Source organism: Sphaerodactylus townsendi, linkage group LG06, assembly GCF_021028975.2.
Source record: "Sphaerodactylus townsendi isolate TG3544 linkage group LG06, MPM_Stown_v2.3, whole genome shotgun sequence".
NCBI classification, from domain to species: Eukaryota; Metazoa; Chordata; class Lepidosauria; order Squamata; family Sphaerodactylidae; genus Sphaerodactylus; species Sphaerodactylus townsendi.
The window spans coordinates 132,820,679-132,836,550 of NC_059430.1; the positions used below are offsets into that span (position 1 = coordinate 132,820,679).

The 15,872-nt window shown below is 48.4% G+C and overlaps 1 protein-coding gene across 5 annotated transcripts in view; it reads right to left on the bottom strand.

Moving 5' to 3' along the window:
• Nucleotides 1-554: 554 nt before the first annotated feature.
• Nucleotides 555-15,872, bottom strand: part of PAK4 (p21 (RAC1) activated kinase 4) — a 76,232-nt gene continuing 60,914 nt past the window's right edge. For all 5 annotated transcript variants that reach the window (XM_048499310.1, XM_048499309.1, XM_048499308.1 and 2 more), the window contains 3 exons: nucleotides 10,308-10,433; nucleotides 8,350-8,484; nucleotides 555-4,513 (listed from right to left, as the gene is read on the bottom strand). In XM_048499310.1, the coding sequence (XP_048355267.1) occupies nucleotides 4,358-4,513; nucleotides 8,350-8,484; nucleotides 10,308-10,433 (417 nt within the window). In that variant the 3' untranslated portion in view covers nucleotides 555-4,357. The remainder of the gene's footprint in view (nucleotides 4,514-8,349; nucleotides 8,485-10,307; nucleotides 10,434-15,872) is intronic.

Here is a 15,872-nt window from a genome sequence, read left to right on the forward strand (position 1 = left end):
TTTAAATATATTTTACCTGTGTTGTTAACCACCTGGTGCCCTGTAAGGAAGAAAGGCAGCAAAGAGGTGTTTTAAATAAACAATGGATGCCACAGCCTCTCCCCAGCACAGCCCAAGGGCTCTGATGCTCAGCTGTTATCAGGAGCATCACAGGCTCTGGCTCTTGTGAGAGAGCACTATTGTAGGCATGCCCCCCCCCCACTTTGGGAATGCCTTCCCCACCCACAAACTGCTAAGGCCCAGAAAAGCATCACTTCGTGGAGAAGGCTGGCTTGTGCTCATTGTTGGGGAGGGCGGGTGTGTGTGTGTGTGTGTGTGTGTGTGTGTGTGTGTGTGTGTGTGTGTCTGATCCCCACCACTGAAGCAGCTTGGCTCTCAAACGCTGATGTGGTCACACACACACAAGTGAACATCAGGTCTCTGCAACCCAGAAAGGAGACAGTACACGGCTGTCATTTGCAAAACTAGAATTTTGGCTATTAAAAACATCTGCACCCAAGTTAACCCCACATCTGAGAAAAGGAGCAAAAAAGAACCACCCCACAGACATCTCATCACATGAAATTCAAATCCTTTATACAATACATGTCATGGCTGAACTGCCACTAGAGTTAGTCACAGCAGGTCTGTCCAGAAGAACTGGGGGGGGGGGGGGGATGATGAAGAGTCCCAACGCAAAATACTGTTGTGTTACAAAAAAAGACAATATAAATAACTTCTCTTTTTTTAAAAAAAGGTAACAAAAACCCACAAAATGATTCAGTAGTCATTCTTGAAGGGCAGAGGGGTGAAGCCCTCATCCCAAACCTCCAGTTAGGTAAAAATCTTCGCTCTAGTTTGAAGCTGCCCAGGTGGGGTGGGGCACAGGGCCAGGTGCCTAGGCCCCTTCGGGCCCTCACCAAACACCCATCTGCCAGACAGGGTTTTGTAGAGAAAAGGGCCTGAACTCACCAAACATTGGTTAAAAGTACGAGATTTCCTCCACAGAGAACATGTAGTGTTTCACATCCTTGAGACTAGTGCCTTTAAAGTTTCTGTGAGTGACTCCAGACAACACAGCAGCCAGCTGTCCATGAGCGGGGGGGGGGGGGGGGGCACCAGCAAGCAAATTCTGGACTGCCACCCCTCCCACTTACACAGGCAAGATGAAGCTCAGCTCAGATTAATGCTGCAATCAAGTTCAAACCTCTTCCCAGATGTGGAGCAACCCAGCTTTTCAGCCATGGGCTGGCCAGGGTGCTGATGAAGGCAGAAGATTGATTGATCCCTGCCAAGAGGAACAAGTTGCCAGATTTCACAGGATTGGCCACAAAAAGGATTCCATTCTGAGGTCCAAACAGAAAACTCTGCCCCCACCCCCCGCACCCCACTGAGCACCTGGCAGCAGGGAAGCCACAAGGGGGGCTGGACATTCATGTTCAAGAGGAAAGCAAAGCTGGTGTGTGGGAAGGAAAGGAGGGGTCAGAGGGAGTTTGGAAGCAAAGCCACCCCTTCACAGAGGTGGAACACCTTTGAGCCACTGAGAGAAAAAGCAGTAGAGATAGAAATACCCACAGGTATAGAGGCAAGGCAGCCGACTGGAAGCCCATGATGCTTGCCTCACTATATGACCGGGGTAATGATTTTTACAGAGGAAACAACACATCAGAAACATGAATGAAGAATGCCATTGCACAAAAGTTCCATGCCCACCACACGGCTTCCCTGGGGGAGCAGGTGAAAGGCACTCTTGACACTCCTATCCCAGAGCATTTCTCACAGCCCAATCCAGCCTGAATCCGCTTCGGGATGCAGCGGAGGCCCATGCTGATGAGTTTGTCCCCTCCACTGGTATATGGGGCACCCAGCAGAGAGAGCAAAGATGGCAGCCCCCGGTCACTCCCCCCTGCAGTTCTGTGCCAGGCAAACCCAGAAGTTGGCACGACTGCAAAGCTACGCTGGCATCCAAGTGGACACTGGTGCAGGGTCAGAGGACGGCCTGCGGCGTTCCCAATGGTGGAGCCCATTTTAATCAGCTTCCACCTGGGCATCTGTGCCAGGAGGGTTGGCGGGGGGGGGGGGGGGGGTCTCAGACTTGTTGGGCTTCTTGGAGGGACTTACAGATGATTGGGTTTTTTCCTTTCTTGCTGCCGCCTCCTTGTGCCACCTGAAAGTCCCCTGGAGGCGGCATGGGGTTGGCACCATCCCTGGCCACCACAGCCCTGTGGACTGGGCTGCCCCCCACGCTATGCAAACAAATCTCAGCGATGGAAAGGGAAGCCTTGCAGGGCCATTGCCGAAGATGGCCGGTCTTCCTCTCAGAAAGAAGTAAGCGAGTGGAGGCTTTGAACAGAGATCCCCAAAAACTTGTGGTGAGAGGTGGAGGGAGGCAGATCTGCAGGGACCAAACACACCTGATTGGAGTCCCTTCGGGAAAGGAGGAGCGTGAAAAGATGTGACAGTGAAGGAGTTGCAGAACATGCACCCTAAAGTGTCTCCACATTTTTTTAAAGAAAAGCCCATTCCCTGTCATTTGTGCATGCAGAGGAGCCCGAACTGTACAGCATGCAATGGCACGATGTGGAGCCCAGATGGAGGGGCCTCCTCCCCTCTCCAACAAGCAGTTGCACTAATGCCAAAAGGTGCCCACAGCTCCAAAAGCCCGGCCTCCACCCCCCGCTGCTCTCTGTTCTGCAGACCCCCAACAAGGCTTGGCTCTTTTTATCTCCTGACCCAATCAGAATCAGGGAAGGGGCAATCCCACCGCCCTGCCTCCTGGAGCAGAGGCCAGTGGTCAGCACAGGGCTTGAGACAGGAACGCAAATCTGGTCAGGCTCTATCCCAAGCTGACAAATCCACCAGTCACCTTCTGGGAAGACAGACCCAGAAACTCCAAAGCCAGCAGAGGGCGAGGCTGCTGGGGTCTGAGCAGGAAGCAACGGCCACGTGTGGCTACAAGGCCAAGCAGACAGCAGCAGGAGACAGAAAGCGCAGATTGGGGGGAAGGGGAGGGATGGAGGGGCAGCATAGTAATGTCCTGCTGGGCATTTTGTTGCCGGCCGGCCGGCCAAGAGAAGCAGCTAGCAAGCCAGCTTTTTCTGGAGCCAGAGGAAGTCCAGGGTTTACCATTCAAAGCTGCCTTTCCAAGGCAGGCTCACCTGGGCTGCTGACGGTGGCTCCCGGAGTAGCACCTGCAGGCACATGGTGAGGGAGCTCAGAGGCTCCGGTCTGCCTGCCTGCCCCATTTCCTGTCCAGAGGTTCTCCTGCTCCACAGCAACAGGAACCCTATCCTCGGCGACACTGAAGCGCCGGCCGGCCACAAACCCCAACTGAGAGCATCGTCTCAGAGTCCAAGGCGTGACTGACCCCCTCCCTCCCCAGGTAAAGGGCAAGGGATGAGCAGCTGCCACCTGGCTAGGCCGGCAAGCTAGTTCTGGGTCTGGATAAAGAATCTGACAGAACCACTCATGGCAAGGAAGGGTCTGCAGAGACCCGTTACTTTGAAAGGAACTGTCTTCATTTCCTCCCTCCCCTCAAAACAAAAGGAAGCAGAATCAGCAGGGTCCTGGGCTTCTTCCCACCAAAGATTGTGATCAGCTCCAGGTGGAGTCTTTCTTGGATGGGGACACCTGAAGATGGTCTGTGGCTCTACTGCCTCTCCCTTCTACAGAAACAGATGCCCCACAAGCTTCCCCTGTGTGTGTGTGTGAGAGAGAGAGAGAGTGAGACAGACAGACAGACAGAGTGCGAGCGCAAGTGCTGCTTGTTGTGCCTGTTCCTGATGGTCCCTGTCCACTTGGTACACAATTCAAGAGAAAGGCTGTACTGCTGGAAGAGAGGAGGAAGGGGGGTGGGGGAGCCGTCTCCAGAGGTTGATGCTGGAGGTGCCCTCTGTGTTCTGGCTTGCCTCTGCCAAGATAAACAACTGCATGGGAATCGGAAACAGTGCAGTCTCTGAAAATGCAAACCCAGATAAACAAAATCGTCTCCACAAGTCTTATTCCCACCTCACAGCTCAGTAGTACAGAAAGGGGGGGGGCAGAAAGCCCCCTTTCCAGAGATGGGGATGCAGTGGGGTCAGGAAGGAGGGGTGGAGGGGTCTGTATCCAGTAGGGAATCTGCTGCTTCAGTCTTTGTCAGCAGGACAAAAAAGGCCAGCCCTTGTGAGGGGCGGGTCCCTCGCTGACCTGCTTCAGTCCACCTGGCTTGGGGGGCATGAGGAGCCCATAACTCCAAGGGGAAGACGGCAAGGAGACACCACAGGGGCCCCACCATCCCTGGCGGATGACCAGCTGCTTAGGAGAACTTGCAGGGGAAGGGGGTGGTTCCCCCGCCCTCCTCTCTCTTTGGCAAGAAGTCCAGTTCCTTTGGCTCCTTTCATCTCATCCGGTTCTGTCTCATCAGGGGCACGATGCAGGAGGGAGGCCCAGCTTTTCCCAAGAAGGGGTGCTTCAAGAGTTCGTTTGCGGTGCCTCTTTGGGCTGGATCTCTGACCAGCAAGCGGTCAAGGAAGCCCTTCAAGGAAGGGGAAACCTGCAGAGGAAGGAAAAACAGTCTGGGTTACCAGGGTGGGGAGAAAAGGGGTGACTTGCCCAGAGGCAGCTGGACTTCTGGGAACTGTGGGAATGCCTCCAACCCTAGAATCGGACAACTCCTTCACTTGCAGCCTGCCTTCTCTGCAGAATGCTTCTAAGGAGCCAGAGACTCCTCCAGTGGGGGAGGGGGAAGAGTGGTGGAGCTCCCCCATCACACATGTTGCTTTGGGTCTCTTTTTGGGAAGAACATCAGAACAAAGAGCCTGCTGGGTCAGACCAGAGGCCACCCAGTCCAGCCCTCTGCTACTCGCAGTGGCCTTCGGGAGCTCACATGAAGGATGTGAAAGCAATGGCCTTCTGCTGCTGCTGCTGCTGCTCCCGAGCACTTGGTCTGCAAAGGCATTTGCAACCTCAGATCAAGGAGGACCAAGATTGGTAGCCATAGACCAGTGATGGCGAACCTTTTCGAGACCGAGTGCCCAAATTTCAACCCAAAACCCACTTATTTATCGCAAAGTGCCAACACGGCAATTTAACCTGAATATTGAGGTTTTAGTTTAGAAAAAACAGTTGGCTCCGAGGCGCACATTACTCAGGAGTAAGCTTGGTGAAGCAACCATACAACACTTTGAATGGGTCGTGCCCAGTGGTCCAGGCCAGCTTATGTGTATGTGTGTGTGTGTGGGGGGGGTGATTTTCTGACCCCCCCCCCCAATGACGAACTCTGTGCGCGTGTGCCCACAGAGAGGGCTCTGAGTGCCACCTCTGGCACGTGTGCCATAGGTTTGCCACCACTGCCATAGACCGACTTCTCCTCCATAAATCTGTCCAAGCCCCTTTTAAAGCTATTCAGGTTAGTGGCCATCACCACCTCCTGTGGCAGCATATTCCAAACACCGATCACACGTTGCGTGCAGAAATGTTTCCCTTTATTAGTCCTAATTCTTCCCCCCAGCATTTTCAATGTATGCCCCCTGGTTTTAGTGTTGTGAGAAAGAGAGAAAAATTTCTCTCTGTCGACATTTTCTACCTCATGCATAATTTTATAGACTTCAATGATATCCCCCCTCAGACGTCTTCTCTCCAAACTAAAGAGTCCCAAATGCTGTAGACTCTCCTCATAAGGAAGGAAGTAGCTACGCCTATCAATTTTGCATTAGAATATTCACTGATTCTTGATGATGCTTATTGTTGCTAAAAGGCTTATATTACGATCCTGGCAATGTCTGAATGACAATTGCCCATGGACAGCTTTGTGAGTTAGCTTTGAGTCCAGGAATACCTTAGAGATCAACCAGATGTAGTGCAATTCCAGCTTGCAAGACAGAGCTGTTCCACCAGGCATATGGTTGAGGCAACCACGGTTACTCATGGCCTCCCCCTCCACCATCCCTCTACCTTTCCAAACCCATTTATTCAGATAAACGGTTTAATTTGTCCTCATTTAAGATCTAGTGGGGCTCAATAATAGGGATAATTCACCATCTTGGTTTGCAGATAAATGCATAGTTTGTTTTTAGATGTTATTATATTGATATGTAATGCTGGGAACCGCCCCAAGCCCAAGCGGGGAAGAGCGGTCTAGCAATTTAATGAAATAAAATTAAAATAAGGATTTTAGCATATGAGCTTCCTTGAGTTAAAAGTTCCCTTTGTCAGACTTAAAGTAGAAAACTTACATAGGGAGTTTTGACTCTCAAAAGCTGATATACTGAAACTCTCAGAGAGGCAGCATGGTGTAGTGATTAAAAGCAGTGGACTCTAATCTGGTGAATTGGGTTTCTTTCCCCACTCATACACACGAAGCCTGCTGGGTGACTCTGGGCCAGTCACAGTTCTCTCAGAACTCTCAGCCCCACTTACATCACAATGGGGAAGGGAAGGAGTTTGTAAGCTGTTGAGAAAAGCAAGGTATAAATCCAAATCTCCTCCTCTTCTTGTCGGTATCTAAGAGGCGTCTGTTCTCAAATCCAACACTGTGGACCAACCTCTGAAACTTTTTATAAAAGCATATCTGTAGACTTGCCACCGTAGTTATCATATTTTGTTATTTTTTTATTTCTCTCTCTTGGGGTTTTTGATTTATAACAAGAGTACAGCCCCCAGAGAGGATGCAGACCAGGAAGAGGGTTTCTGAGAAGCCTCAGCCATGCAGATGGGATCTCCTGCCTGCTCCCTAACTAGATCTCCCATTTTCCTCACAAAGACCTTAAAAATTGAAAAGGTATTCTAAAAAATAAGGATAAATGAAGAGCAACGTTAATGGTTTTTACATACCCGCAATACAATGCACTCAACCACACCTTTGCATAGCAAGTTCTACCCAAACACTTAATGATTGGTTCCCCACCCTGGGACATGGACAAGATACCCCACTAAACTTTCCCTTCTCACTTAGACACAGTGTGAAACAGACTTTTCTCTGTGATACACCTCTGAAGATGTCAGCCACAGATGCAGGCGAAACGTTAGGAACAAAATCCACCAGACCATGGCCACACAGCCCAGAAAACCCACCAGAACCAGTTGAATCCGGCCGCGAAAGCCTTCGACAATACGTTTTTACATAGGTTTTTATATTTAAGAAGGATGAAATTGTTAGAGTTGATTGTTGATTGATGAAATTGTTAGAGTTGATTTTTGATTGATGAAATTGTTAGAGTTGAAATTTGATTTATGGGATGCGTTATGTAAAGATGAAAAATATGTGATTAAAAGGATGTATAAAATATTACTGGCAAGAGAAACAGAAACTGATAGGATAAAGGAGAATATGATAACGTAGGTTTGAGAGGTCGGCTCAGTGATTGGATTAGATAAATGGGATAGAATTTGGAAAAGAAATTTAAAATTTACAAGCAATGTTAATCTCAAGGAAAATTTTTACAAAATGTTCGATGGTTGGTATTTGTACCCAGTAAAACTGACTAAAATGTAACCTCAGACTTCTGAAATGTAATCTCAGACTTTAATTAGGTCAACTTTGGCATAGTATTTACAATGTAATGAAAAAGGTTTCTGGTTTTGAGTTTGCAATGAAAAAGGAGATGATTATGTTAAATATGATAAAGTCTGGGTTAAAATTAGAAAATGAAAAATTTATTCTAAATATGATGTCAGCAGAAAGAAATTTAATAGCCAGAAACTGGAAATCTGAAGATATTCCAACTGCTGAAGACTGGCTGAATAAACTACTGGAATATGCTACGATAGATAAATTATTGACATTGTTAAAACAAAAATTTTTTAGAAAATTTTCTTAAAGATTGGAATTCTCTTGTGAATTACACTAAGCAAAGAAAATCTTCCATCCATTTGTTAATATATTTACAACATTAAGATTAAGAACAGTTTGTAGGAATATATATACATCTAAATTAATGTAATATAGTTGTGCAGTAGGAATACTTTAAAAGATGGTTTCCAATAATAGTTTATATACTAATTAAGAAAATTGTAAGGATCTAGACTTTGTTAGAAATTACATTACAATGAAAATGTGAGGCTAGTGAAAAGTGAACCAGATGTGTATTTTGTTTGTTGTTGTTGTTTATAGTTGTGTAAATCGTGCATAATGGTTTTATGAGTAATATAAAGGTTGCCTGGTGTTTTGGAATGAATTTGGGATGTATTGTGATATATTGGTGGAAATTCAGTGAAGATTTATTACAAGACAAAAAGGAAAAAGGAAATGGAAAAGGTGCCCCTAATTTTTTCTCTTACAAGCACTCCCTCATCCATTTCTTCATGATTGAGAGACTCACCCCCCCCCCCTTTTAGGCCCCTTGGCCCCAATCTCCTCAAAGCAACGGAGGAAAGAAGCAAGCTATTTACCTTGTGCACATTTTTCAGTTTGGGGGGCAGGTTGTCTCGGATCATCTTCATAGCCTTTAGGGGGGGCTCGTTGAAATAGGGGGGCTCCCCATCGACCATTTCAATCACCATCACACCCAGGGACCAGATGTCCACCTGCAGAAAGGAATGGAGCAATGGTTCCCAACCTTTTTAGTAGAGTGACCCACAAGCCCAAATATACTTTGTACGCTGACCTGTCCAGGGCTGGCACCAGGCAAACTATGATCTTGGCACCCATCTCTTCCAGCATTCCATTTTCTACAGACCCAAACTAGATGTTTTTGCAAGACCAGCAACCATCACACAAAGGGTTCTGCTGCCTCAACTATGTACCCCAAGCAAGCGAGGATTCCTCTCCTTCAACAATTCCTCTGTTGGGTTGGCCAGAGCCAGATTTGGGGCCAGGGCCTTGAGAGATGCAGATGACAGTGAAGAGGCTGGCAGAAAGAGCTCCGTGCAGAACCCCTCCCATAGCAGGCAGAGGACAGGGAGGGAGGCACCTCAGAGGCTCCCTTCCCCGTTCTTATCACAAAGCGGGGAGAAGATGAGGATGTGAGAGGTTGGAGAGGAGAAAACAAAACAAGGATGACAAGGGCACGAGCCGCTACTAGGGAGGTGTGCAACCCACAGGTTGGGGAATACAGGGATGGTGCACTGGAGTTAGCAAGGGCTCTCCGGGGATCATGAACCAGACTGCTCTGAGCATCAGTTCTGAGGAGAAGGAGGAGTGCCTCTTCTGGGTCTCTGAATTCACTGCCTGCCCTATCCTGGGATGGACAATCAAGATCAGAAAAAAACAGAGCAGAAACAAGGAGGCCAGCAAAAGAGGATCCAGAAGCCAACAGCGGTGCCTCGGCTAACCTCAGTTGATCCAGCCCTCCACCCCAAAGCCCAGCCCATGCAGAGAGGCCTTGCACCTGCTTTAGCAAATCTGGGGCAGTTCTTTCCCATGATTAGATTTCTCCTTTGCTTTCTCCACCAGCGGTTTTAACTGGCACCTCAGAACCAAGTCCAACCTAAGTTTCCTCTTCGACACCTCCAGATCTGACACCACCTTAGCCAACACAGATTTTTCCTGATTGCCTTGAGCCAACGACACTTTTTCATAAGGCACAACCTTGATGCAGATTTGACACACTGTCAGCTCTTGCGTTAGTTGAGAACTGCTGACAAACTTTACACGCAACCACACTGCACCTTTCTCCCAAGCACAACAAACATAATGAATGTTCTCTGGTTAACTTAGCACCACATTCAGCGCATTTCTTAACCAAGGCTTGATTAGCTATCACATGGCACTTCTCGGCTCCCCCCACCAAAAATTGAGATGAGGGGAAGGAGAACCAAAAGTAAAACTGAGAAGCAAAGCTCAGAAAAACCTTTCCTGTTTGGGGTGGCCATTAGTGAGGTGGCTGTTTGAGAGGGAACGTACACAAGGCCAACAGCCAAAGTGCCCTCTAGTGTCGAAGTTCTAGAACTTCACTGCATCAGAGCAATCCCAGTGACTGCATCATCATCCCAAGACTGATGACGTACACCTCTCCTCGCAGTCGAGCCCAAATCCGGTCTCTAGGATTCCAGACAGAGAGCTTTCTTAGGCCGGCTCCCAGAAGATCATAAGAAGAGCTGTGTTGGATCAGACCAAAGGCCCATCAAGCCCAGGATTCTACTGCCACAGTGGCTGACCAGCTGCCTCTTGGAAGCCCACAAGTTTCTCAGATGTCTGAGAGATTCTATGGACCAAATCTGTGAATCTCCCTGCAAAAACCACAGGCAACGCCCCAGAGGTACTGCCACTTCTCAGTGCCACAGTCCAGTGCCACGCTCTGAAACGCCTGCTATGCAGGGTCAGCTCTCCCTAGTAAAGTTCAACCAGGCTCCCTTCCCACCCTTCAAAGCTATGGCACTCTTGCCCCCAAACGTGGTGCCCCCCTTACCTCTGGGCCATAGGGCAATCGGGAGATGAGTTCTGGTGCCATCCAGTAAGGGGTCCCAACCAGGGACTTGCGTCGTGGCACCTCCTTGTTCACTTGCGCACAGAATCCAAAATCAGACAGCTTAACCTGCCAGGGGTCAGAGAGAAGGGCATTTCAATGATGGCACAATCGAGACCAGGTCTTGGGGATTTTTTAAAAGCATCTTTTCCAGACCTGCCACTGCTTGCCAGTTTTGTTCTTTTTTTAAAAGCCACAAGAGGGAAACAAAATGCTACATCTCACTGATGCCTGGCTCAGTTCTAAATGTGATCCAAAATAAACTTCAGCACAGCAAGCTGTTTATTTGACTGAATTTTTATTTTTGAGCCAGAGATGAGAGGAACTACAGCTCTGAGAGGCAAATGGGATCAAGATTTGAGGCATCAGTTTGTGACATCAGACAAGCAAGTCCACCAAGACCAAAGGCTTTTGTCAGCTCCTCCAGTTTCCCCTGTTTCAAAAAGTAAATGCTGGCCAGCAATTTCATCCACTCTATTAACATGTAACTGCTTTGGACCTTCCTTCGAGTGGATGAAAGCAGAAGAAAGCATCTAAAGCATGAAACCTGCTATTAAACAGTTTGAAGGAGTTTGGAGAGGATATAAACGACCAAGGAAGGGATTTTTCAATTGTTCTTCATTGCGTAGCAAGCTGTTTCCTTATAATAGAGCCCGGAGCAAATCAACAGGCTGGCCGACGTCAAGAGTCACCAACTTTTTTGACTCTGTGGATACCTCTGGCATTTTAAAAGAGTGTGGTAGTCACAGCCACAAAATGGCTGCTGCAGTTTACCTTCAGTCAGACAATGAGGATCCTTGTGTTGTGGTGACAGCTGCTGCCAAAGCAACATGTTTAAAAATGTGTACAGCCAATCAGAAGCCCTGCTGAGCAAAAGCCCTACCCTTTCTAAAAATGTCTGCCAGGCATTTTTCGGCAGACACCATGTTGGGGATCCCACCCCACCCCTCGTGGCACTACAGACACATGTGATTCGGTCACCAAAGAGGCAGGGATCCTCCTAGCCACCAGGCGGCTGGGCTTCGAAGGAAAGGGCTATTTCTTGGAGGAAATAATTGCAGAGTGACAGCTGTGCTTGTCCCTGGCAGAAAAATCAATGGATGCCCCCTGGTTTTAGTATTGTGAGAAAGAGAGAAAAATTTCTCTCTGTCAACATTTTCTACCCCATGCATAATTTTATAGACTTCAATCATATCCCCACTCAGAGGTCTTCTCTCCCTGAAAGGCAAACACATTTTTATCCCAACACTAGCAGCCATGGACTAGAACTCTGGTTATTCTTGGAAGAACACTCTTATCCCCCTGTGAACGGTCCATTGGTCCTTACTGTGAAGGGGCCTTCTCTTGGAAGGCAGGAGACCTTCTCGGTGGGTGATTTCCATCCCATCTCAGGGAGGCAGGACCAAAAACATCACTTCCTGTTCAGGCTAGGACTCAATTTTCTTCAGTTTACTCCTGACCAAGCAGTGATAACCACAAATAGAACCAGAAATAGAACAGGAAGAACAAGAAACGTAACATCCTTAAACAAGTAACAACGATAAGGAGAGGAACTATGACTATAGGGAAAGGTGCTCCCCTAACCTGAGGTGGCATGAGAACATTCCGTATGCTAGCAATGCCGTGGGAGGGACGAGAAGGTCTCCTGCCTTCCAAGAGAAGGCCCCTTCACAGTAAGGACCAATGGACTGTTCTCTTGGAGGCGGAGACCTTCTCGATGGGAACTCCCCAAGCAGTGTCCCCAAATCGGGTGGGCTATTGCTAAGCATCCAGTATGTTCTCAAGCACTCCATGATCGAACACGGTCTCGGCCGCTCCCCAGGACTGCCATTTGTAGTGTCTAACAAAGGGCAAGGGGCTGGCCCAGATGGCTGCTCTGCATATTTGTTCGAGTGAGGCTTTGTTGCGAAATGCCACGTCGGTTGCTGTGCTCTGGTGGAGTGAGCAGTGATGCCCCCGGGAAGGGGCATGCTGAGGGCGTTATGGGCTTCCACTATGCACAGTTTGATGGCTGAGCTGATGGCTACCGTAGACATTTGTTGGCCCAATTTTGGAGCTGAAATGTTGATGAAAAGGGATTGAGTCAGTCTGATATCTGCAGTTAGCATGAAGGCTTTAAGCGACCTGCGTACATCAAGGGTGTGCCAGGTACGTACCTGGGGGTGGGAAGGGCGAGGACAGAAGTTAGAAAGCACAATATCTTGTTGAAGGTGGAAGGAAGACGCCGCTTTGGGTTTGAAGGTGGGGTCTGGCGATAGTACTGCTCTATCTTGATGAAATACGCAGAGGTTTGGATTGACTAACAGAGACCTAAGTTCCGAAACTCTGATTGCCAACGTAATTGCCACTAGAAAGATCGTCTTCATGCAAAGCCAGTGCAAGTGAATTGATTGTACTGGTTCAAAAGGAGAAGCAGTGAGGGCCGTCAGGAGGGTGTGGAGTCGCCAAGCAGGAAATCTATGGTTCACTATAGGTTGCTGCTGTTGGACGCCTTTAAGAAATCGTAACACATCCGGGTGTTGTGCTAGACCCAAGTCTTGGAACAGAGGGCAGACCGTGGACAGAGCTGCTACCTGGCATCTAAGAGTGGCGCTCCAGAGTCCCATCTGGAAGCCGTCCTGCAGGAACTCTAATATAGAGGCCAAGGAAGGATTTCTTGGGTCCCGGTGTTTTGCCTTGCACTGTGTCACACATGACTTCCATGTGGAATTATAGAGTCTCACAGTGGAGGGTCTGCGAGATGCCAGAATGGTGTTGATAACCTCCGCTGAGTACCCTTTACGTCTTAGAGCTCCCCGCTCAACCGCCAGGCAGTCAGACAGAGCCATCCTGGGTCTGGATGATGAAGAGGCCCCTGGGATAGGAGGTCTGGAGACACTGGAAGATGGAACGGAGGAGATACTGCCATCTCCATTATCGCCAAGAACATGGGTCCCCAAACTAAGGCCCGGGGGCCAAATGTGGCCCCCTGAAGGCATTTATCCGGCCCGCCAGGCATGGCTGCGATGGCTCCATTCATGTGCAGTGGGGGCTCGAGGGAGAGGAGGAACCGGCCCCAATGGCCGTTGATTGCAGTTACATGATGGCATCCCCAAATCTCCCATGAATTTTCTGACCCAGAGTTGGAAACCTTACATGTGGCAATGCCTGCTCCGCCCTTCCCTCTCGACTACTCCATGTGTTGCTCTCAGGCTTTCTGTTCTGCCTCACTCCCACTGGCATCAGCCAGGCTGGCGAATCGCTCGCTGGCTGCTAGGGAGGAAAGAACCCAGGAAGATACCTGATCCTGGGTTAGATGGAATGCTTCATTGGGAAATTTCTGCTTTTTTTTTTTTACAGGGGAAGGTATTCCACAGCCTCCCCAACAATATTTGGAGCCCACCCTGTACTTGACATACTTTGGTCACTGTTCTAAAAATAGACCATGACAGAAAGGCTGAAAGGTAAAATCAAACATTTTACAATCATTTGTGCATAGGAAAATGTTCATAGTTTTTTTTAGTCCGGCCCTCCAACAGTCGGAGGGACAGTGAACTGGGCCCCTGTTTAAAAAGTTTGGGGACCCCTGGCCAAGAACCATGGTCTCCTGGGCCAGTAACGGGAGACTAGGATGACCTCTGCCTTTTCGGCCCGGACACGTCTTAAGAACATAAGAACAAGCCTGCTGGATCAGACCAGAGTCCATTTAGTCCAGCTCTCTGCTACTCGCAGTGGCCCACCAGGTGCCTTTGGGAGTTCACAGGCAGGATGTGAAAGCAATGGCCTGCTGCTGCTACTACTGCTCCTGAGCACCTGGACTGTGAAGGCATTTGCAATCTCAGATCAAAGAGGATCAAGATTGGTAGCCATAAAGCGACTTCTCCTCCATAAATCTGTCCAAGCCCCTTTTAAAGCTATCCAGGTTAGTGGCCATCCCCACCTCCTGTGGCAGCATATTCCAAACACCAATCACACGTTGCGTGAAGAAGTGTTTCCTTTTATTAGTCCTAATTCTTCCCCCCACCATTTTCAATGGATGCCCCCTGGTTCTAGTATTGTGAGAAAGAGAACAATTTCTCTCTGTCAACATTTTCTACCCCATGCATAATTTTATAGATTTCAATCATATCCCCTCTCAGACGTCTCCTCTCCAAACTAAAGAGTCCCAAATGCTGCAGCCTCTCCTCATAAGGAAGGTGCTCCAATCCCTCAATCATCCTCGTTGCCCTTCTCTGCACTTTTTCTATCTCTTCGATATCCTTTTTGAGATGTGGCAACCACAACTGAACACAGTACTCCAAATGCAGTCGCACCATGGCTTTATATAAGGGCATGACAATCTTTGCAGTTTTATTCTCAATTCCTTTCCTAATTATCCCCAGCATAGAGTTTGCCTTTTTGACAGCTGCCATGTATTGAGTTGACATTCCCATGGAACTATCAACTAAGATGCCCAAATCCCTTTCCTGGTTTGTGACTGATAGCACTGACCCTTGTAGCGTGTATGTGAAGTTTGGATTTTTTGCCCCTATGTGCATTACTTTACATTTTGCTACATTGAATTTCATTTGCCATTTCTTAGCCCACTCACCCAATTTATCAAGGTCCGCTTGGAGCTTTTCGCAATCCTTTGCGGTTCTCACCACCTTACTTAACTTGGTATCATCTGCAAACTTGGCCACCACGCTACCCACCCCTACTTCCAGGTCATTTATGAAGAGGTTAAAGAGCACTGGTCCCAAAACGGATCCTTGGGGGACACCACTCCCGACATCTCTCCATTGTGAGAACTTCCCATTTACACCCACTCTTTGTTTCCTGTTTCTCAACCAGTTTTTAATCCATAGGAGGACTTCCCCTCTATTCCTTCATTGCTGAGTTTTCTCAACAGTCTCTGGTGAGGTACTTTGTCAAAAGCCTTTTGGAAATCCAAGTAGACAATGTCCACCGGTTCACCCCTGTCCACATGCCTGTTTACACCCTCGAAGGACTCTAGTAAGTTTGTAAGACAGGATTTGCCTCTGCAAAAGCCATGCTGACTCTTTCTCAGCAGGTCTTGCTTTTCTACATGTTTTATAATTTTATCTTTAATGATAGATTCTACTAATTTACCAGGAACAGATGTCAAACTGACTGGCCTGTAATTTCCCAGGTCCCCCCTAGATCCTTTCTTAAAGATTGGTGTGACATTGGCCATCTTCCAGTCTTCAGGGATGGAGGCAGATTTCAGGGATAAGTTGCATATTAAAGTGAGAAGATCAGCAGGCGATGGACGAGCCTGAGCCAGGCGATGGACGAACCTGGAGAAGAAGATTGGAACTTGTGCATTCTCCGCCGTGGCAAAGAGATCCACGGTTGGTGTGCCGAAGTGGGAGGAGATCTGATTAAAGATTGACCTGTTGAGGGACCACTCTGCTGGGGAGACCATCTGTCGGCTCAACCAGTCAGCACTCAGGTTGAGTTTTCCCTTGATGTGTTCTACCTGGAGGCTCAGGATGGTTACCTCTGCCCAGGTGAGGATCTTGCTGA